The sequence below is a fragment of the Bison bison genome, unplaced genomic scaffold (genome assembly GCF_000754665.1).
Source record: "Bison bison bison isolate TAMUID 2011002044 unplaced genomic scaffold, Bison_UMD1.0 scf7180017864314, whole genome shotgun sequence".
In the NCBI taxonomy this organism is placed as follows: Eukaryota; Metazoa; Chordata; class Mammalia; order Artiodactyla; family Bovidae; genus Bison; species Bison bison.
Window position 1 is genome coordinate 1,658,558 of NW_011494886.1, and position 24,309 is coordinate 1,682,866.

Consider the following 24,309-nt stretch of genomic DNA (forward strand, 5'->3'; position numbering starts at 1 on the left):
CCAGGCCAGAATACTGGAGGGGGTAGCTTTTCCCTTCTCCAGGGGATCTCCCCAACCCAAGGATCGAACCCAGGTTTCCTGCATTGCAGATGGATTCTTTACCAGCTGAGCCACAAGGGAAGCCCAAGAATACTGGAGTGGGTAGCCTATCCCTTCTCCAGTGGATCTTCCCGACCCAGGAATTGAATCAGGGTCTCCTGTATTGCAAGCGGACTCTACCAACTGAGCTATCAAAAATCCTTATTTAGTGACTCCAGGACAGATGTAAAGTCAAAGAAGTCTGTGACCTTGAATTCTTATTCTTAAGCATTTGCCAGAAGATGATAGAAAGATTAGAATATAAAGGGCTATGATGATTACTGCTGATGGAAGAGATGTTGTAAACTACATTTAGAGCTTCTCAGGCTACGACCAGTAAAATACAGAACTGTCTAAAATAAAAGCATTTTTGAACGGTGATACAGACATAGATCATGCCTTACCACCCCACAGATGGGAAAGCCTCCTGACCACCTTCCCTCCTGTCTTACAGGTAAGACAGAAAGCAGAGATGCTTTTTACTTTGCTGGGATGTTTCGCATCACCAACATTGAGTTTCTTCCTGAATACCGACAGAAGGAGTCCAGGGAGTTTCTGTCAGTGGCGCGCACTGTGCAGCAAGTGGTGAGGTGATGGCGGGAGCTGGGAGAGGCTGGGAAAGGTGAGGTCAGTGGGGGAGGGACGGGGGCTGAAGGAAGAACTCAGGAAAACATGGGATTTAGCTCATCGTGGCTGTAAGATAAAATGCTATTTTATAAAATTATTTCTTTTTTTTCTACTGAAAATAAAAAGAAATGACTTCCTGAGCTTCAGTTTTTCTTACCTATAAAATAAAGTAATTGGATCAGGTGAACTTTAAAATGCCTTCTAGTACAGAAATTACATGCATACTGATTAATTCTGTGATCCATACACATTTATTTCAACACTGATACACTGGCATCTCTTCACTTAAAAAAACCCACTTTTCCTATTATAGAACTAATTTGTATTATTATAAACATTTATAAAATTTAGAAAAAGTATTTAAAAAATAAAACCTCCTTTAATACAATCTCCAGAGATACAGCCTCTTTTGACTTTCGACCACACAGGCATAGGATATAGCACAGAACTGGAGTATTAGTAGATATTCAGTTTTACAATCTGACTTTTTCTTCGTAATATTGCATGTTTCTATGTGAGTACATAGTCTTTGGGGGAAAAAAACATAAATTTTGATAGCTTTGAAGTTGGCAAGTCTCTTTTTATTAGATATTTAAGTTGTTTCCGATTTTTGCTGTTACAGGGAAGCTGTGTGTCTCTGATTACTTCCTTAGCTGAGTTCCTAAAAGTATAACTGGTCGAACAGAAAAATATCTATCATGGCCTTTCCTAAACATCAATGATCTCTCCAATTAGCCCAAAGAGGGAGGCATTCTTTTTAAATCTCCTTAACATTTTTTCCAATCCCAGGCAGTATTCCTCTATCCCTACCCAAAATCATTCCTCTCTACCGCTGGAGTGATCCTTCAACGGTAACATTTCTCCTTTGGCATAAGGATAACATACTGATTCTGAAGAATGGCAGGCAAACACTTTTCTAAATCTGTCCCCTGATCATCCCAGCCTCATTTTTCACCACTTTCTCCCACAGAAACTTTGTGAAATAAGGCAATCTTTGCTTGGTATGAATAATCGTTGCAGGTTATGAATAATTGTTGCACTTACATGTCTGGTGGCTCTGATTTCTCGTGTTACTCACTTTGGACCTAAACCTTTCTGTCCAACCTCTAGGTAATGAAATTCCACCCGTCATTCATGACCCATCCAAAAAACCTCTTTCTCAAAGCAACCTTCCTTGGCCTCCTGCAAACTCAATGCTGGCTTTGTGTAGACCCTGTTTGTATAGTTAGTACTGTGCTCAACCCATTTAACTATAACTATTTATCATCCCACCCAAAGAAGTAGGCATTTTTATCACCTCTTTATAGAATTAAAAAGAGAGAAGGCAGCGGAGGAAAGGAAGCTCAGTAGGCCAAGGTAACATGTTCTGTGTTGCATAGTGAATTTAAACTCCATGGATCATATTTTTCCATGATGCTGTATTATTTCTAAGGTTTTGGGAGTTTTGTGATTTTCTCATGGGCCATTTGTTGTTCAGTCATGTGTGACTCTTTGCAACCCCATGGACTGCAGCACTCCAGGCTTCCCTATCCATCATCATCTTCCAGAGCTTGTTCAAACTCATGTCCATTGGCTGGGTCATGCCATCCAACCATTTTGTCCTCTGTTGTCCCCTTCTCCTCCTGCCTTCAACCTTTCCTAGCATCAGGGTCTTTTCTAATGAATTGGCTCTTCACATCAGGTAGCCAAAGTATTGGAACTTCAGTTTCAGCATCAGTCCCACCAATGAATATTCAGGATTCATTTCCTTCAGTATTGACTGGTTTGATCTCCTTGCAGTCCTAGAGACTCTCAAGAGTCTTCTCCAACACCACAGTTCAAAAGTATCAATTCTTTAGCACTCAGCCTTCTTTATGGTCCAACTCTCACATCCATACATGACTACTGGAAAAACCATAACATTGACTAGATGGACCTTTGTTGGCAAAGTAATGTCTCTGCTTTTTAATATGCTGTCTAGGTTGGTCATAGCTTTTCTTCCAAGGAACAAGTATCTTTTAATTTCATGGCTTCAGTCACCATCTTCAGTGATTTTGGAGCCCAAGAAAATAAAATCCATTACTGTTTCCATTGTTTCCCCATCTACTTGCCATGAAGTAATGGGACCAGATGCCATGAACTTAGTTTTTTGAAAGTTGAGTTTTAAGCCAGCTTTTCCACTCTCCTCTCACCTTCATAAAGAGGCTCTGGTAGGTTAGGTAGGTGATTTTGCTACTATGTATCTACTATGTAAGAATGCTCAAACTACCACACAATTGCACTCATCTCACATGCTAGTAATGCTCAAAATTCTCCAAGCCAGTCTTCAGCAGTATGTGAACTGTGAACTTCCAGATGTTCAAGCTGGTTTTAGAAAAAGCAGAGGAACCAGAGATCAAATTGCCAACATTGGCTGGATCATCGAAAAAGCAAGAGAGTTCCAGAAAAACATCTATTTCTGCTTTATGGACTATGTCAATGCCTTTGACTGGATTACACTAAATTGAGGAAAATTCTGAAAGAGATGGGAATACCAGACCACCTGACCTGCCTCTTGAGAAACCTATATGCAGGTCAGGAAGCAACAGTTAGAACTGGACATGGAACAACAGACTGGTTCCAAATAGGAAAAGGAGTAGGTCAAGGCTGTATATTGTCACCCTGCTTATTTAACTTATATGCAGAGTACATCATGAGAAACGCTGGGCTGGAAGAAGCACAAGCTGGAATCAAGATTGCTGGGAGAAATATCAATAACCTCAGATATGCAGATGATACCACCCTTATGGCAGAAAGTGAAGAGGAACTAAAAAGCCTCTTGATGAAAGTGAAAGAGGAGAGTGAAAAAGTGGGTTTAAAGCTCAACGTTCAGAAAACGAAGATCATGACATCTGGTCCCATCACTTCTTGGGAAATAGATGGGGAAACAGTGGAAACAGTGTCAGACTTTATTTTTCTGGGCTCCAAAATCACTGCAGATGGTGACTGCAGCCACGAAATTAAAAGACGCTTACTCCTTGGAAGGAAAGTTATGACCAACCTAGGTAGTATATTGAAAAGAAGAGATATTACTTTGCCAATAAAGGTCCGTGTAGTCAAGGCTATGGTTTTTCCAGTGGTCATGTATGGATGTGAGAGTTGGACTGTGAAAAAAGCTGAGCACCAAAGAATTGATGCTTTTGAACTGTGGTGTTGGAGAAGACTCTTGAGAGTCCCTTGGACTGCAAGGAGATCCAACCAGTCCATCCTAAAGGAGATCAGTCCTGGTTGTTCATTGGAAGGACTGATGCTGAAGCTGAAACTCCAGTATTTTGGCCACCTCATGCAAAGAGTTGACTCATTGGAAAAGACCCTGATGCTGGGAGGGATTGGGGGCAGGAGGAGAAGGGGACGACAGAGGATGAGATGGCTGGATGGCATCACCGATTCGATGGACATGAGTCTGAGTGAACTTTGGGAGTTGATGATGGATAGGGAGGCCTGGAGTGCTGCGATTCATGGGGTCGCAAAGAGTCGGACACGACTGAGCAACTGAACTGAACTGAGGAAGGGGAACCCACTCCAGTGTTCTTGCCTGGTGAATCCCAGGGATGGAGGAACCTGGTGGATTACCTTTTATGGGGTCGCACAGAGTCAGACACGACTGAAGGACTTAGCAGCAGCAGCAGCAGGAAGGGGAATACAGGGGAAGACTTGGTAGAAGAAACTGGTTTTAGAAATGCTAAGTAAGGGCACACCATGTCAGTTGATTGAAGTAGCTCTCTTTTTGAGATCCATTTATGGTGTTAAAAAAAAAATTCCTGGAGACTGGAGAGTTCTGAAGGGAGATTTAAGACCCTACCGTGGGTATTACTCGCCCTCTAGTGGCTAATTTAGGAATATGTCCTTGAGAATATACATTTTCCACGGTGTACACTGATTGAAGAGATGGAGTCAAATACTTTGAAAATGTGCTTAAAGGAATTTTACTTATTGTGGGGAAAATTTACTACTGGAGTAGCATAGTTCTAAAGTTAAGCTTGATTAAGGTATCTAAATACAGCAATAAATGAATAAAGGTAACTGATTAATTTTCACCAACAGCAGAATGACAGTAACTCTGATACAGGAAGTAATAAATTATTTTAATCCAAAGAATAATGCCTGAGTTTGGCATTAGAAGCCTTTAGTTTGAGCCTGGCTTTTCTCCTTGCTAACTGTCAAAGCTTGGACCTATAGAACGCTGGGTACTGTGCATGGAAGCCAAGTTTGAAAGACTTCAGATACCTTTGTTCTTCTTTTGCAGATAAACCTGGTTTACACAACATCTGCCTTCTCCAAATTTTACAAGCAGTCTGTAGTTGCAGATGTCAGGTATGGAAAGTCCCTTGCTTTGGGACTTCTACATTCACTGCTGTAAATTCCTCACAACAGTGTGGAAGGGCTGTAATAACATCATTTTCAAGTAACTTCTTGGGGATAGTTGTGGGTTAATACCCTTTTAGCACAATTATGACCCAGATCTTTGTCATGCTGAGTTTTTCTGTTCATTTACCAAAACTCACCAGGAACTCCTCTGGAGAAGGAAATGGCAACCCATTCCAGTATTTTTGCTGGGAAAATCCCATGGACAGGGGAGCTTGGTGGGCTAAAGCCCATGGAGTCACAAAGAGTCAAACACGACTGAGAGACTGAACAAACACAAACACCAGGAATTAACCTGGACCTCTGTACTAATGCTGCTAGGCAAAATGGCCATAAACATGTCCACTAGTATTAGGTGAAGGCAAAAATAAAACACTGATCGATGCATTTCAAAATATGTTCAGTAAAAAACTAGTTGCTAGAAATCTTCTGAGAAAAAAGCATCCCATGTTCAAATGGTTTTTAGGAAAATTTGTGTGCTGTGTACTGTATCTTGCCTTCCCCCACTTCTGCTATATCTACAGAGATTCACAATTCATTTTGGCAGATTAAAGGCACTAAGAAAGTCTTGTAGTAAAGCAATTTGTTTCCTTTCCTTCACTTTCCATTTCCCAAAATATGTGTGGTAGAACACTATCTTATGTTTTTTTTCATAAAACATGACAATATTTACGTCTTCGGAGATTCTGCTCCAAGAGCAAACTAAAGCAGGAGCAGCTACCTGAAAACCAAGTTAGGCTTGAATTCTAGATTTGTTACTCAGCAGCTGTATGATTTCGAGTTGACCCTCATTTCTTCATGTGTAAATTTGGAAGAGTAATAGGACCTTCCTCACAGGATTAATGGGATGAAGCAGGTTTAACACTGTGTCTAAAGCTCCTGAGGTATCAAGCATTCTAACTCTTGTTATTTGTAATGACAGTGAACATTGATTGATACCCATAGAAACAGTGTATTCTCCATGGAGATGCAAAATATACTAATGGTTCTAGATTTGAACCCAGCACAAGAATACACAGATCAAGATGCTTTTCTTTCTAAATTCCCATAAAAGTGGTCAATGGCTTCCTAAAGAAGGAAGTTATGTTTATTGAAGGGTGTGCTCATTGGCTTCACCTTGAATTTATCAGCTGGGTCACTGGTTCCTTGTGAATGTCTGCTTCCTAAGAGGTATATCCCTGAACTTCTTTCTCTTTTCACTGTAGCAGTAACAACAAAGGTGGCCTCCTTGTCCACTTTTGGCTTGTATTTGTCATGCCTCATGCCAAGGGCCACATCTTCTGTGAGGACTGTGTGGCTGCCATCTTGAAGGACTCCATCCAGACGAGCATCATAAACCGGACCTCTGTGGGGAGCCTGCAGGGTCTGGCTGTGGACATGGACTCTGTGGTATTAAATGGTGATTATTGGGTAATTCTCCTTCAAGCTCTCCTTCCAGCAGTACTCTTGATACTGTTTTATTGTAATCAATGTTGTCACGAAGTACAGTCTTCCCTCTGTATCCACGGACTCTGCATTCATGGATTCAACCAACCATGGGTTGAAAATATTCAGAAAAAAAAATTCCAGAAAGTTCCAAAAAGCGAAACTTGAATTTGCTGCCGGCTGGCAAATTTACACAGCATTTATGTTGAATTAGCTACTATAAATAATCTTGAGATGTTCTGAAGTATACCGGAGGATGTGCATGGATTTTAATGCAAATACTATTCCACTTTATACACTTTATACTTGAGTGTCCTTGGATTTTGGCATCCTTGGGGATGGGGATGCATAGTCTTGGATCCAGTTCCTGGTGGATACTGAGGAATGACTGTATTCTTTTCCACAATCTCAGTGGAACAGGATTAGCTAAAGACTCTGGAGCTACATTGATAAAGAAAGTTGCTAAATGTTGTATACAATGATTAGACAATAGAATTGGAGTCAAATATATTTATGAAATTAAATTTATTAAAGGATACCCTTCCCTATGGGGCTTCCCTCGTGGCCCAGTAGTAAAGAACTTGCCTGCCAATGCAGGAGACATGGCTTCAATCTCTGGGTCTGGAAGATCCCCTGGAGAAGGAAATGGCAACCTGCTCCAGTATTCTTGCCTGCAATATCCCAAGGACAGAGGAGCCTGGCAGGCTACAGTCCATGGAGTCGCAAAAGAGTCGGATAGGACTGAGTGACTAAACAACAAACCCTTCTCTATACTTAATTTGGCTTCAGGCATCTTCAAACCGAGGCTCCAAGGGACAAAGTCCTGAAGAAGGAAAGTTTTGCTGAGGTTTACTTTCCTTGTTTCTTCGTTCAGACAGAACTGTGTCTATGTTCTATAGTGTGTTCCAATGCTCCAAAATGGCCTGCTCCATAGCACAGTCAAAATGCAAACTCCATCACTTGTCTTAACAGAAAAGTGGTTTAATTATTGTTTAACCCCAAATTTATGCACCTTTCTATTTTGATTTAAATTAGATAGATAGATATGTGGGCATGTGGTAGGTAGATGAAAAGTATTTGGAATAAGTAATGAATGAATGGAAAATGTCTAGTGGAAAATTCTGTACCACATACACTACTTCAGATGCAAAAGCAGTTATTTTCATATTTTGTTGGGGTATTTTTTGTCATAAAAAGTGTTTAAAACTTGTTGCTACAGATGATTTGAAGCATAAAAGTAAAGAGAATAGTTTAATGAACTCTTACACCCTTTATTCAGCTTCAACAACTATCAACTCATTACTGTTCTATTTGATCTCTAAATACCCACATGACCTCCTTTACCTTACAGGATTATTTTAAAGCAAATCTCAGATACACTGATTGCTTTTAAATGACTGAAAATATTTTTACTAAGCAAAATTCTGACAAATTGATTTCTGGGACTGACAGGTTTTTTTTTTCTGTGTACTTTTTCATTGCAGCTGGTCTTCGGTCAGATTACTCTTCAACCATAGGATCTAGTAAGTTCTATCTGTGGTTTCTTCCCTGCCCTTCCTCCCCCCACCCATGTCCCTGCCTACAAATCTACATCCTTTCTGGCTGTAGCTTTCCTGTTCAGTGGTATTTGTTAGTGTTCTTTCAGTTGCAAGTGACAGATGGATATTCAAACTAGGTTAAGCATGAAAGAAACTTGATTGACTCATATAACTGGGACATACATGGAGTATGTTGGCTGCAGGCATGGTTGGGTCCAGGTTCTAAGATAAAATGTCATCAGGACTCTGCATTCTTGCTTTCTTCTGTTGAGGCTTCATCAAGTGGTTCTTCCAGTGTGGTGGCATAAATGGCCACTAGCAGATCCAAGCTTATAATTTATCAGTTTAGCAACCATGATGGAAAAAAAGAAAATCTCACCTATATTTCATGATAGTTTCTGCAGAAGTCCTAGCACTGAGTCTCATTGTCTCAAACTGGCTGATATGCCACCTCTTTGCTTCTTTGGCTCTGATTGGTCAGTCTGGATTGTGTGCTCACCTCTGGATCTAGGGGTGAGTTTAACCCCAATGAAGCCATGTAGAGGATGGTTTCTCAAAGTAAAATCTAGGTACTGTTATCAGAAGATATGAGAGTGGATTCTAGGCTGGCAAAAGCAGCAGATGTTCTCCATGTGATCTCTTTTGTTTATTTTTTATAAAGATTTCTAGAAAAATCATTCCTAAAACAAAACAAAGCAAAACCCAGTGCTGTCTCTGCAGACAAAGGCTGCTCCCAGGACTTCTACGCAGATCATCTGTCTCTCCGCTACCCTCTGGAGATTTCAACAACCTCAGGGAGGCTGATGTGCCACTTCAAGCTGGTGGCCATAGTGGGCCATCTGATCCGACTCTCGATAGAGTCTGTCCAGATTGAAGCCGACAACTGTGTCACTGACTCCCTGACCATTTATGACTCTCTCTTGCCAATCCGGAGCACCATCTTGTACAGGTATGATGCCGGCACTCTAGTTGGCAAGTGAAAAGAGTTTTTATAACCTCTCTCTTTTACAATGTCGGGGTTGCCCTTGGATTTTTTTTTTTAACCATTTTTGTGTATGTTCATGAGGTCAGAGGTTGACCCATGACTTAGTGCCCCACGGATTAGCCAGAGCCTATCAGACTCTGTTTCTTTTCATTTATAGCATACAACAGTCAAAATCAGTACAGTGGGAACTTCGGTCAATAGTTTTGATATATAACAGATTTCTGGGGGGTGGGGAACCTTAATTTTACTTCATTACAATCACAATGAAGACCGTTGTTTCAATAGAATGTTTAATATGCTCTCCTCCAGGGGATCTTCCTGACCTAGGGATTCAACCCACAACTCTATGTCTCCTGCATTGGCAGGTGGGTTCTTTATCACTAGAGCCACCTGGGAAGCCCATTTGAATAAATATTCTATTATGATTACATAGCTGTAGAAAAATAAATTTTTTCCTTATTATAAAGATAACACAATGTTCAATGTGAAAGTGAGGTCAATCAGAGAAAACAATGTCAATTATTTTGTATTTCCATTACCAAGAAAAAATAAATGTTATATTTTTGCATACATTTTTTCATTCATACATGTACATTATTCTACACGTATATACATATACATATCTTAGTTTTTTCTACTTACTAGTAGACATCTTTTTGTGATTGCTTAATAGTTTGATAACATAGTAACGTCAGTTAGGCTTTATTAAGAATTTGTTATTTTTACTCATTGTGCTAAGAGACATACAAATTATCTTATCATTTTTAATAATGTTTATGCATGTATAGAATAATATTTTTGTAAGTGTTATTTCTTCATATTTTGGTGGTGAATGAACATGTTAAAAATTCAGTGTCTAAAAATTTGTAATGAAAAGTACTTGTGACTAATTCTCATCCCTCAATCATTGTTATTGGTTTCTTTCCACTATTCCCAGACACAGTTAGTTATTATCTCATTTAATCCCCATCACAATGCTATGAGGAGTATACCATTATTATTACTACCATTTCAGAGTTGTGAAACTGTCATTTATGAAGAATTAGTTACTTCATTGCTCAGTTAAGTGATGGAGCTAAGTTTTGAGCCCAGTTTTCCCTGGTGAAGAGCTGACGAATTTTGCCATTAAATACCCTTCAGGTATACCTTGTTTGCTCTCAAGGAGGGTCCAGGGACAGCCATTCAGAATTCTTCCATAGTCACTGGACAAAAATTTCTGTACCTAGATCAGCTCCCCTCCATCTGTAGTGCCCTGTGGCAACTAACTGATGAAGACCTGGCTGGCAAAGTCCAAGACATGAGAATCGTGCAGAGGGCCCAAGAAATGTGCAGAAGTAGTGGCGAATGAAGGTCCAACCCTCAACAACCTATTATTTATGTGCTTTTGTTTTGTTATCTGGTTTCAGAATTTGTGAACCTGCAAGAACATTAAAATCATTTGTTTCCACAAATAATCTCATGTTGGTGACATTTAAGTCTCCTCAGGTATGGAGGCTATCAGGAATTCGGGCATATTTTGAAGTCATCCCAGAGCAAAGTAAGTCTTTCCCAGTTGAAATAAGTTATGAGAAATACTTGTTTTGATAAGATACTCCAGTCATATCTCTCCTGAGGCTATGTTGTAATACTAGTTGCATTAAGTCAGGATCCTGAGTCAGGGTCTGGTCAGAAGAGGGAGATCTTACTAGTTATTCTAACAGAGAGGATTTAATATAAAGAACTCTTAGCTCAGTGTAAAGGTGTGAAAATGGGTATCTCACAAGGCAAAAAACAAAAAAATCCCATAAAAACATGAAAACAAAAAGACTGTAAGTTATCACAGATGTAACACATGGTAGGAAGCAACTACTATTGGTAGATTTGGAGGAACAAATAAAAGCAATTGGAATGATTACAGTTTAGGACTTGGAGGAGGGGGTCTGTGGAATGAAATTCAGGCCTCTGAGGAGGGGGTCCTGCCTAGCTGGTGTTCATGTCTATGATTTCGGAAGTTCATTAACTTGGGACCCAGGCCTTTGAGGGGAGGGTGCCAGACAGCTGAGCTGGTATCTTTGAGGGAGACACAATAAAGTGGGAGTGGGAAAACTGCTAGCAGTATTCAATTCTGCTACAAGAAGGAAGAGAACCTGCAGGGGTGAAGCGGCATTGCTGGGGTGACACTCCCAGAAATAAGAAACAGGCACAAGTCTTGTTCTTCCTCTCCAGATTTCTAGCCTCTCTTTAGCACCCCTTACTGGCAGAGCCTGTGTACGTGCCTGCTAAATTGCTTCAGTCGTGTCCGACTCTCTGCAACTCTATGGGCTGTAGCCCTCTAGTCTCTTACGTCCATGGGATTCTCCAGGCAAGAATACTGGAGTGGGTTGCCATGCCCTCTCTAGGGGATCTTCCCAACCCAAGGATCGAACCCTCATCTCTCACGTCTCCTGCATTGGCAAGTGGATTCTTACCACTAGTGTCACCGGGGAAGCCCTCTGGCAGAGTCTATCAGGGGGTAAAAGAGAGAAGTTTGCAGAGTGCCAGACCAGCCTTGCAGAGCAGAGAGGGATGGGTTTGGAGCTGAGGGACAGTGGCTCAGCAGAGCACATTCTTTTAGCACCTTCTTTTGTAAATTCCCATTTACAGTAATGCACATGAGTGCCAGGCTTCCAGGTGGTGCTAGTGCTAAAGAACCAGCCTGCCAACGCAGGGGACAGAAGAGATGTGGGTTTGATCCCTGCACTGAGAACGCCCCCTGCAGAAGGACGTCACAGCCCGTCCCAGTGTTCTTGCCTGTAGAATCCCATGAACAGAGGAGCCTGGCAGGCTACAGTCCATAGGGTCGCAAAGAGTCGGACACAACCAAAGCGACTTAGCATGCGTGCACATGAGTGCCATCCTAGAAGGTGCTTGTGATGTAAAACCCAGAGGTTTTCTAGTGAGCAAAAAGTGACCTTTGTCTTCATTCTTCTTTTTTTGACTTGGGTTGAAATAGTCAAACAGAACAGAATGAAAAGAGCCCTCACTGAAACTCTCATGATTTTATAACATTTGTTGCCTTGGAAACTGCTCAAATCTTACAGGTCATGTTCTGCTGACTTTTTTATGAACATCAACAGAAAGATCAGAATGGGAGATGAGGGTAAGGAGGGAAGAGAATTTGGCTTAAATAGATGGTGAGAGCTACAGATTCATCGATTTTTTAGGACAGTGGCTCATTTTGATAAATTTTTACAAAACCAAATGTTAAATTAATTTATTGAACAAAATTGAACTCGATATTTGAGATATTGTTGCTTTGAAAGTTATCTGTAACTCCAATGGTTAAAAAAAAGAATTATAACAGAAATATGGTACTGGAATTTGTCTTTTCACTCAAAATATACTTATTGAATGTCTATTGTATGCCAGGAACTACTTAGGTGTTAGGAAAATAATAAGCGAAATAGATTAAAAAAATCAGTGCTCTCAGACAGCTTATATTCCAGCAGAGGGATGACCGTATCAGTAAGAATAGACATTTAGATTGTCTTAAAGAGTATAACATGTTATGTAAACTGGGTATACCCTTGACAACAAATACACACTAATTTGAACAAAATTAACTCAGAGCTTTAGAAATATATATTTATAGTGCTGTATGTCAAAATATATATACAGGGTTAATATTTTAATTATAGCTCAATAAAACTGGAAGAAAAAATATATTTAAACCATGTTTTTTAAAGAAAGGAATAGCATCCTATAGATCTGTAACCAAAATAAATTACTTGAAAAAAAGTGTAGACTTTGAGCAGTATAATAGCTATATATCCTAGGGTACTATTTCTTTTTAAAATGTAGCTTACATTTCAAAGATAAGTATTTATTGATCAAGAAAATGTGTATTTATTGTTAAAGAAATGTATGCTATCTATTTCTCATAATTTCACAATTGCAAATCACTGTGTGTTACTGGATATTTTTTTCAGAATGTGAAAACACAGTGTTGGTCAAAGAAATCACTGGTTTTGAAGGGAAAATTTCAAGTCCATATTACCCAAGCTACTATCCTCCGAAATGCAAGTGTACCTGGAAATTTCAGGTAGCCTAGTTTTACCACTATCTTAGAAAAAATATTGTTATCTTATTCTTAGTAACAATTTATCTCTGAATTTAATTATACTGATTGTTTAAATGATTGAAAAGAATGTTAGTTTTATAATATTTAAGCTTTATTAAAATATTTTACCTACAACATGCAAGTTTGTTGTAATTTCAACTTATTTCCCACAAATTAACTGCCATTTGCAACCTGGAGCTTACTTATCCAGTTTCTTATTTTGTTTGTATTAAAAAATAAAGGCTTCTCTGGAGGCTCAGATGGTAAAGAATCTGCCTGCAATGTGGGAGACCCTGGATTGGGAAGATTCCCTGCAAAAGGGAATGACTACCCACTCGAGTATTCCAGGGGCTTCGATGATGGCTCAGATTAAAAAATGCAAAGACATTATTACAGGATCAAACAACTTATTTTATTATGATAGACCTCATTTATTATTAACTTTTAATTACTTTGTCAGCAAGATAATTTAAAAAATAAAAATTGGATTAAGTAGGAAATGGCAACCCACTCCAGTATTCTTGCCTAGGGAATCCAAAGGACAGAGGAGCCTGGAAGGCTACAGTCCATGGAGTTGCAAAAAGTCAGGCACGATTTAGTGATTAAAACAAACAAAAAACATATATTTCATTGTATAAACAAATCAGTGCAAATTTATATGAAATACATACAACTTCTTCTAGTGCTAGACAGGGAGCTCCTGGTTTTTGTTTGTTTCTCTGTTTGTTTTTAAAATCTCAGTCTGTACCTATTTTTCCTTCTTCAACTTAATATTCATGTAGAGGGAGGTAGGGCAAGGTGCCACCTTTCTCTTGCAGCATATGCATATGAAGTAATTTTTGTGAGGCCATGCAATAGCTATGAGATGTAGATATTGGATGTAAGCAGCAAGAACTGTCTGGTTTGTATTCATTCAGCATGTTGTTATTAAATGCCTGCTATGTGTCAGGCAGTATTCTAGACACTAGGATCCATGAAGTCTCACACACACACACACACACACACACACACACACACAAGCTCTGCTCTCATGGAATTCACTGTAAAGTAGAGGGAGTCAGTTCAGATCAGTCGCTCAGTCGTGTCCGACTCTTTGCAACCCCATGAATCTCAGCACGCCAGGCCGCCCTGTCCATCACCAACTCCCGGAGTTCACCCAGACTCACGTCCATCGAGTCAGTGATGCCATCCAGCCATCTCATCCTCTGTTGTCCCCTTCTCCTCCTGTCCCCAATCCCTCCCAGCATCAGAGTCTTTTCCAGTGAGTCAACTCTTCACATCAGGTGGCCAAAGTACTGGAGTTTCAGCTTTAGCATCATTCCTTCCAAAGAAATCCCAGGGCTGATCTCCTTCAGAATGGACTGGTTGGATCTCCTTGCAGTCCAAGGGACTCTCAAGAGTCTTCTCCAACACCACAGTTCAAAAGCATCAATTCTTCGGTGCTCAACCTTCTTCACAGTCCAACTCTCACATCCATACATATGGTTTTCCATCCAGGAAAAACCATAGCCTTGACTAGACGGACCTTTGTTGGCAAAGTAATGTCTCCGCTTTTGAATATGCTATCTAGGTTGGTCATAACTTTCCTTCCAAGGAGTAAGCACCTTTTAATTTCATGGCTGCAGTCACCATCTGCAGTCATTTTGGACCCCAAAACAATAAAGTCTGACACTGTTTCCCCATCTATTTCCCATGAAGTGATGGGACCGGATGCCATGATCTTCGTCTTCTGAATGTTGAACTTTAAGCCAACTTTTTCACTCTCCTCTTTCACTTTCATCAAGAAGCTTTTGAGTTCCTCTTCACTTTCTGCCATAAGAGTGGTGTCATCTGCATATCTGAGGTTATTGATATTTCTCCCGGCAATCTTGATTCCAGCTTGTGTTTCTTCCAGTCCAGCGTTTCTCATGATGTACTCTACATATAAGTTAAATAAGCAGGGAGACGATACACAGCCTTGACGTACTCCTGGTGACAAACAAATAAACAAGTAAAATGTTTAAAGGTCCATATAGTCAAAGCTATGGCTTTTCCAGTAGTCATGTGCAAATGTGAGAGTTGGACATAAAGAAGGCTGGCGCTTAAGAATCGATGCTTTGGAATTGTGGTGCTGGAGAAGACTCTTGAGAGTCCCTTGGACTGCAAGGAGATCAAACCAGTCAATCCTAAAAGAAACTAATCCTAAATATTCATTTTAAGGACTGATGCTGAAGCTCCAATACTTTGGCCACCTGATGTGAAGAACTGACTCATTTGAAAAGACCCTGTTGCTGGGAAAGATTGAAGGGAAAAGGAAAAGAGGAGGGCAGAGTATAATATGGTTGGATGGCATCACCAACTCAGTGGACATGAGTCTGAGCAAACTCATGTTTGCTAGGAGATGGTGAAGGACAGGGAGGCCTGGTATGCTGCAGTCCATGGACTTGCAAAGAATCAAACATGACCAAGCGCCTGAACAACAGCAACAAAAATATTTATAGCGCATCCCATGATGGTAGAATGCTGTGGAAAATGAGGCTGGGGAGGGGCTTCGTAGCGGAGTTGGAGTAGGGGTGTGAAAGGTAGGAAGTCAGGATTTGTTGTCTCAAACAGGGTGATCAGGGAAAGCCTCACTGACAAGAGGACATTTGCACAGAACCCTGAGACACAAGGGAACTAACCTGGTGTGTGCCCAGGACAACAGTTTGCAGGCAAAGGGAAAAGTTGAGGCAAAGCCTCCCAGGCAGGAGCCTGCTTACTGCACATGTAGGATTTATGCAAGGTCATAACCTTTAAATACTGAAATAATTTCATTATACCCAAATCTGTACTTGGTGTCAATGTCCTGCTGGCATGCAGCCTTAAATTATTTTTTTGATCATTATCATAAACATTTAAAATATATTTAAGACATAAAGGTGCTGAACTCCGGCTTACTGCCAGATTCTCAGTGCCTCAGGGAAGCAGAAGCTCAGAGCCTCAGGTGGCTAGCTAGTATGAAGGTGGGGGAGGCGGGAAGAGGGAAAGAGAAGATGAGAAGAGTTGGGGACAGAGAAGGGAAAGACATCAAATCTGTCTCTTTTATCTCTTCAATGAACAGTTATCTTCTTTATAATATCTAGGAAAAGAAAGGGGTTTTCCAGGTGGTGCTAGTGGTAAAGAATCTGCCTGTCAATGTAGGAGACGCAGGAGACACAAGAGACTCAAGTTCCATCCTTGGGTCGAGAAGATTCCCTGGAGTAGGAAATGGCAACCCACTCCAGTATTCTTGCCTAGGAAATACCATAGACAGAGGAGCTGGGAGGCTATAGTCCCTGGAACTGCAAAGGGTCAGACATGACTGTGTGACTAAACACACAGAACAAGAAAGACTCCATTCCTAAAACCTCCAGATGACTTTGAAATTCCTTTTGAGATAAAACAGCTATTGATCCCACGTATAACTTAAAAGTTCCTAAACATTGCTGTGATTAAGTTTTAGTTTAAGGTACAAATAAAAATATCAAATCACTTTCTGTGTCACTGAATCAAGGGTTAGAAATGCTGAATAAAAGGAAATCTTTTTAAGGAAAAGAGCCTGGGGGTGGGAAATGGGAAATGAGAGACAGGAAATACTGGGGCCAGGCTTATGGGATGACACCATTTCCCAGAGATCAAGGTCAGTCCTTCTCAGTGTGAAGGTTAAATAAAGCTGTTCCTTCCTTAGAAAGCTTTGAGCAACCACCGATAGCTGCGTGAGAGCATGTTTCTGAATGGAAATCATGTAAAAAATAATTTGTCACCTGCAAAATAACTTTGCATTTATTAAAAATGATTAAGAATCAGATGACTTAAGCAACAAAAATACTGACTTGAGTCACGATAAACCTTTTTTAATGCAAGAGTTGATTATGTCATCCGCAGTCCTTCTTAGAGCCTGGTCCAATTTCCAAATCTACCGAAGAACAAGCAATTCCCTTTGCCAACTCACTTTCAGCTGAGTTTTTAAGGTCTTATTTATCTGAGAAAGTTTAACTCTTGCTTCAACTTAGAGCCCATCTGATTCTTCTCCCAAGCTCTCCTGTTAACTCAATGAACATTTATAGAATGTCTGCTACATGTCAGGCATTGTACCTGGACAGGGTTGCCTAGTAGCAAGGTGACCAAAGTCCTTGGCAGAGCTTGCAGACTACAGAGAAGGGAGATATTAAATCAGAAAAACCAAAAAAGGACTTTGAGGTTATAATATGTTGTCTACCTTTGTTTACTGTGCTCTGTGGCATCGACTCTTTGTGACCCCACGGATTGTAGCCCACTAGTCTCTCTGTCCATGGGATTTTCCAGGCAAAAATACTGGAGTGGGTTGCCATGTCCTTCTCCAGGAGATGTTCCCAACCCAGGGATATAACCAAGTCTCTTACGTCTCACTAGTGCCACCTGGAAAGCCCCACTTTTGTCTAGTACTTTAGTGCTTTCAGCACACATACATTTTGCTCTTCAAAATATAGCTCTGAGGTAGGGTGGATACTCTAGTTATGGTTTATAGATAAGAAAACAGAAATGGGGGCAAGTCATTTGCCAGAAGCTACTCCAATAGTGAGCAATCCATGTGGAATTAGAAGGAATCATGCCTCCTCCATAAATAAATTCAGCAGCCCCTTCTTTTCTGGGCTCCTAAAGATGTTCAGACCCTAAAGAAGGCAGAAAGCCAAAGAACAGATGCCCTCAAACTGTGCTGCTGGAGAAGACTCCTAAAAGTCCCTTGGACAGCAAGGAGATCAAACTATTCAATCTTAAGGGAGAGCAACCCGGAATATTCACTGAATGACTGATGTTAAAGCTGAAGCTCCAGTATATTTTGGTCATCTGATGCCAATAGACAACTCATTGGAAAAGTCCCTGATGCTGGGAAAGATCGAGGGCAGAAGGAGAAGAGGGTGTCAGGCGATGAGATGGCTAGATGGTATCACTGATGCAATGAACATGAACTTGGGCAAACTCTGGGAGTTGGTGAGGGACAGACAGCCCTAGCATGCTGCAGTCCATGGGGTCACAAAGAGTAGGACACAACTGGGCAACTGAACAAAACAACAACAGAGATGTTCAGCTCCCTTGTGTGTCATAACAATCACTTCACTGAACATTCACCTCCCTCTCTCTTCCTTTTGTTTTCCCCCCCAAATGATCGGTTTTGCTTTAGAGTCTCAGAAGCAAAGAAAGAAGCTGTCTTTTGAGTTGCTTTATCACAGATGTTATCAGCCCAACACCCTATACAATTAGGTATGTTCTGCCAGACATAAGCAGGGATCACCGTGGGCCATGGACGTTCACCTCCTCATATCAGATGGGATTCCCAGAAGGAAGTCTCTCTTCCATGCTTCTGTGACAAGCATCTTTGCTGCAGAATTCCCCAGTGTTCATCTGAAGTTCATCTGAGCTGTGTGTACACAACCACTGGCGAGCTAGGGGTGATTGAAGATAAGGCATGTCCTGCATTCTGTCATCATCGCTGACTAGAGAAATATTTAAATACAGAAGGTCCAGATCAGGAGAATTCCTCCCCTTATTTGGTTAAAGTTCACAAAGAAAAGGCAGGGGCTGGGCAGTGGGAATAGAGAATACAGAACATTGGAGAAGGCAATGGCACCCCACTCCAGTACTCTTGCCTGGAAAATCCCATGGACAGAGGAGCCTGGTAGGCTGCAGTCCATGGGGTTGCTAAGAGTCAGACACGGCTGAGCGACTTCCCTTTCACTTTTCACTGTCATGCATTGGAGAAGGAAATGGCAACCCACTCTAGTGTTCTTGCCTGGAGAATTCCAGGAACGGGGAAGCCTGATGGGCTGCCATCTATGGGGTCGCACAGAGTCGGACATGACTGAAGTGACTTAGCAGCAGCAGCAGCAGAAGGAGATAGAGTACTTAGTAGATTGTTCATGTTTCTTGTTCATTTGTCAAAATAACTTGCAATGCTTTGTGGAACTGCACTTTGCCCCTCTATTTATCATCACAGTAATATCAACAGCTCCTCCTGGTTAATCTGAGTATGAAAGTAGGAGTGTGCCATTCTGCATCAGTGGAATCAGTGTGCAAGGGGACATATTTCCTTTCACTGTAGACAGGCTTTGTGCTGGGGAGAGGGGTAGTGGTGCCTATCAATTCATTTTGTTTTGGTGCCCTGGAACTAAGTGAAAATGCCTAAGCGAGTTTCTTGGTGGATTAACACTGGAATATGTTCTTATGCTGTACAATTTAATTGATTCCTTAAAGAGTTTACTATCTCTCAGTTTGCATCTTTTTTTTTTTTTTAGTATAAAGAAATAGTCAGATGATGAGTGGAAAAAATGTGATATGTGTTCTCATGAATCTTATGGTGAATAAAAACCAATCCTGTTGAGTTCCTAACATGGATCTCTACTTGGGACTAAGAAAAAGGAGGCCTTCAGAGACATGCAGGACTGGTTTGGACATGCAGGAGTAGTTCATTTCTTAACCTTGGGAAGGTTCCTTGTCTTTGGTTAGCCTAGACTTCTTCTGTAGGATGAGTATCATATTACCTGCCTAATGGTGATGTTGTGACATTTAAATCAGAGTCTTAAAGTATCCAACCCATTTCCTCTTAAAGGTAGGCTAAGGGGGGAAATCTACTATATTTAAACACACATTAGAAAGAAGCACACCACACAGCAAAGAAACTGTAACATGAAATATGATGACATAACTGAAAAACCAAATGTCTGTCAGAGAAATAACAGCCAATGGACAAAATTCATATGTTAAAAGAACAAGACAGATTGAATCACAAAATATTACCTAAAACTTAACTATATGCTGTTTTTAAAAGACAAAATGAATTTAAAAAGTGATTTAATAAAGCTGAAAATAAAAATAGGCAGTTATAACAGACCATATAAACAATAAGAAAGCAGGGATCTCAACCTTGATGCCAGACAATGCTGAAATCAGGGCATTCAATGAGAAAAGGAAGGCAATCTACGGTGATATAGAGGGCAATCCACACAAGGATCTAAGTACTACAAGTATTTATGCACCAAAGGACATAGTGTTATTTCTTGTAAAACTTATAGGAAGTACACAGAGAAGTGGAGAGTGCTTCAGTAAGAGATTTCTTTTTTCTTGGCTCATGACAGAGACAGTGGGGGTAGGGGTCAATAAATAAGGCTAGGAAGAGTATTAAATCATACAAATAATAAGTTTGATAATATATGTATTAACAGAAATTACCCTCCTTTTCAAAATGACCTTGGCGACTTCACACATTTGATTACAACAAAATTCTTGGTAAATTAAAAAGTTAAAAGCTACACTGCAATAAATAATCTCTTATCTAACTTGGATAGAACTAAAACTTGAAACTAAGGAAATCAAAATTCTACTCCCTAAAATGTGAGAACTCTCTCTTAATCCCTAGATCAAAGAGAACATAAAGCAAGTATTGTGGCATATCAGATGTGATGGATGTGCATAGCATACAATGCCACAACAAGGCCAGTTGCACTGTGTGTGTGTGTGTGTGTGTGTGTGTGTGTGTTCCTTGTGTGTGTACCAAACAGGTAACTACTTCTCTTATTTGATCTTTTCTGATAACAGGGATGACTCATTTACTGCCTTGCGGTATACCAAGGTTTAATATAAAGAGGATATTGATTCATTCTTCCTTTTTCTAAAGAATCAGAGTAGTGTCTTAAATAAACTATGTCATTATTGAATCTAGGGAGGAAAGTGTGTACACTTGCTAACAAGTGGGTGTTTTCAAAGTTGAGCTCATGTACTAGGAGGAAGCAGAAATGTAGAGATGAACTAGTGCGTCTATCCCAGGTCACCTGGTTCGTCACGCTGGTGTCTCACGGCTGCTCCCTAAGCGCTGAGTGCTTCACTTCCATCTCTCTCATGTTCTCCTAGCTCGGCGTGTTCAGGGGAACTGGTCTACTTCACCAAGTGCCACAGTGCACAAAGAATAAACTGCCTTTTAAACAGCAAGCCCAGGGAGTGAGCTCTGAGTAACAAAATCGTCGTCTGAAACATATTCTTCAATTGAATCATTTTTCTGACACTGACTTACCTTTGTTTTTCATAGTCTCCCCTGTCAACTCTTGGCATAGCACTGAAATTCCATAGCTATTCAATAACCAAGAAGAGTATGAAAGGCTGTGACCATGGATGGTGGGAAATTAATGAGCACACGTAAGTGTTTACTGTATGTGAAGAATTTAATGAAAAGCCTTGCCCAGAAGTTCAAAGCCTTGGGTGCCTTTTCTCCAGAGTTTTCACTTTGCTATTTACAGACAGGGGAACTGAAAATACAGAAGTTAAGTAATTTTCTCTAGGTTGCTCAGTTCATAAAAGATTAAGCCAGGATTCATAAATCCCTGTTTCCATCACTGCTCCGTGCTGTTGAGCTATGGATATACATACTCCATACTTCGCAAAAATAATTGTAGATAAACCATTGCAGTCCTGAAGGAAAATAGTAAAGAGAAGCCTTGGTGATTATAAAAGCTAGAAACTGTTAGCCAATTCTGTGCAGGAGAAAGAAACTGAGAGGAATCTAGCTGTCTGGGCTTCCTGAATTGACCTTGTAGGTCCTCACTCTTTCCCTTAATTCGTTCTTTGGTGTTCCTACTGTTTATTTGCTTCTAAAGTTAAAATAGGTCTCATATTAAAAAAAATTACAGGATGCCCTGTTTTTGCCAATTAGCTTCTCAGTTTACTATAAGGATCCTTGTGAAATTAGCCTGAGGAATCTGTCTGCTGACTCTTTGCTCCTTGCTCTTCCATGAATGAAGCCTTCCCTTTCTAAATGATTTTCCTGAGCAAACTTCTTCGATTTTCTTTAGACTCTTAGATGGCTTTCCAGGAGACGCAGATTTGACACCTGGGTCAGGAAGATCCCCTGGAGAATTCCATGGGCAGAGGAGCCTGGTGGACTAAAGGCCGTGGAGTCATATAGAGTCAGACACTACTGAGCGACTAACACTTTTCTTTCATTTTCTGCTTGTTTTAAAGACTTTTTTGGATCCATTATTAATATGTGGCCTGTGCTCCTTTGGAAAGTATTTTTGAATCAAGAGTCTATTATGTAGAAGGCAGAAGACCTAGGTTCAAGTTGCAGCCCTGTTATTTAGTAGCTATATTAACTAGGACAAATTATTTAATTGCTTTGATTGTCAGTCTGTAAAATGAGGTAATAAGGTGGAGTTTTTTCGGTAAGCATTCAGTGAAATGATGCTTATCATACATCAAAATATATTAGCTATGATTAATATGTTAAGATTTCTAAGGAAATGATATCAGATGCATAAATACTGTGGCATATGCCCCAAGGCTTTAAAGATACTGCATTTTGGTATTTAATTAGAGGTCCAGAACACAAATCTTCACAAATCTTTTGTAAGCTTATATGCTTAAAGCAGTCCTTTGAAAATGGGATACTTCCCCCACCTAAGTAACAACCCCTACCACTCACGATGTATTGCTGCCAAAATATGGACAGTTTCCTCCCACAAATACCAGGAAGCTCTCTGCCCTAAACACTTTTCCTGAAGGGCCAGTTCTTCCCCTCATCTTGTGGGTTGGCTGAAATCCTGTCAGATTCTTTTGATACTGGCAGTACCCAAAGGATTTTAAATGCCAGCCCTTTTCATTATCAGTTCTTTTCATCAGAAAGGCTCTAATTGAATTAATTTCTCAAACTTTGCTGCTAAGTAGCCTAAAGGCTTTGGATCTATAGTCGGGAAGGAAGAAAAAGTAACGCTGATACCAGGAAGCCTGGTGATCCTAAATTTAGAGAACACAGAGTAGGGTATGAGTGCTCAGGGCGACTAGAATGCACTACACAAACCTGAAAAAGAAACAGCCCTCCCTCACAGCTTTATACAACCAAGTTCCTGAGAGGAAGGCAGTTGGTTTGTTAGAAAGTGTAAATGTTTAGTATCTGTTGAACTCTATCCTAATCCTGTCTCTTCTTATTTGCTATTTGAACTTTAACAAATTACTTCACTTCTACATCTCAGTTTTCTTACCTGTCACCCGTCTGTCTGTGTAAACTAACATTTGCTGGGCTTCTCAGTCTCTTACTTTATTTTTCGTTCGTTTCATAAACTACCACTATCAGTTCAGTCGCTCAGTCGTGTCCAACTCTTTGGGACCCCATGGACTGCAGCACGCCAGGAGTCCTGTCACGACAGGCCAGCACGACAGGCCTCCCTGTCCATCACCAACTCCCTGAGTTCACTCAAACTCATGTCCATTGAATCAGGGATGCCATCCAACCATCTCATCCTCTGTTGTCCCCTTCGCCTGCCTTCAATCTTTCCCAGCATCAGAGTCTTTTCAAAAGAGTCAGTTATTTGCATCAGAACTACAGTATGCCTCCTTCCATACTGTCCCCTGTAAAGTCTAGCCCAAGCAAGGTTTCAAAGGTCCCTTTCCCCTTGACTTCTCCTTAACATCATAGTGAGGCTCATCTTTGCAAGAAAACTGTAGTAAATGTTAAAATCACTGTGAGATACTGATACAATCATCATGATATTAGAAAGCAGGATTCTGATTCCAAGATGAACACCTAGAGTAGACTCTGAACCCAAGAGCTTGACTCAGCTTTTAGGTGCCTCTTGGATGCTGGCTCCCACTTAGCCAGTTGGGCCCTTGCAGCTCCTCATATCTCCAGAGCTGGTATATTCACCCATCAGCTCCTGAACTTCAGCCAAATGCAAAAGATTCTTCCTGAATTATACATGAATGCTTTGAACTGTGGGCCTTCCTTGATAGCTCAGTTGGTAAAGAATCCACCTGCAATGCAGGAGACCTGGGTTCGATCCCTGGGTTGGGAAGATCCCCTGGAGAAGGGAAGGGTTACCCACTCCAGTATTCTGGCCTGGAGAATTCCATGGACAGTATAGTTCTTGGGGTTGCAAAGAGTTGGACACAACTGAGCGACTTTCACTTCACTTACTTTGAACTGTGAAATGATAGGCTCTTCCCACTGAACAACAGCATCTGATCCATGGAACATGTGCGGTTCCCAAATGCTTTGGGGACCTGGAGTGATTGCCATTCACAGATTCCAAAGGAGAATGACCCCCCTCAAGCCTAGTGTTTATTGGTTCCCTTTGGAAACTTACATATTTCATCTGGAAAAGTCTTGACCACACAGGGCAGAGCCTAACGTACCATGGGTACCCAGTGTATTAATCATTATACTTCATGTTCCACTA

The 24,309-nt window shown here is 40.6% G+C and overlaps 1 protein-coding gene across 1 annotated transcript in view; it reads left to right on the forward strand.

The window, feature by feature from the left end:
• Positions 1-570: 570 nt before the first annotated feature.
• Positions 571-24,309, forward strand: part of TMPRSS7 (transmembrane protease, serine 7) — a 41,181-nt gene continuing 17,442 nt past the window's right edge. Inside the window, exons 1-7 of the mRNA XM_010852742.1 lie at positions 571-663; positions 4,970-5,037; positions 6,297-6,487; positions 8,772-9,000; positions 10,443-10,573; positions 12,984-13,096; positions 21,171-21,277. Of these exons, the coding sequence (XP_010851044.1) occupies positions 571-663; positions 4,970-5,037; positions 6,297-6,487; positions 8,772-9,000; positions 10,443-10,573; positions 12,984-13,096; positions 21,171-21,277 (932 nt within the window). The remainder of the gene's footprint in view (positions 664-4,969; positions 5,038-6,296; positions 6,488-8,771; positions 9,001-10,442; positions 10,574-12,983; positions 13,097-21,170; positions 21,278-24,309) is intronic.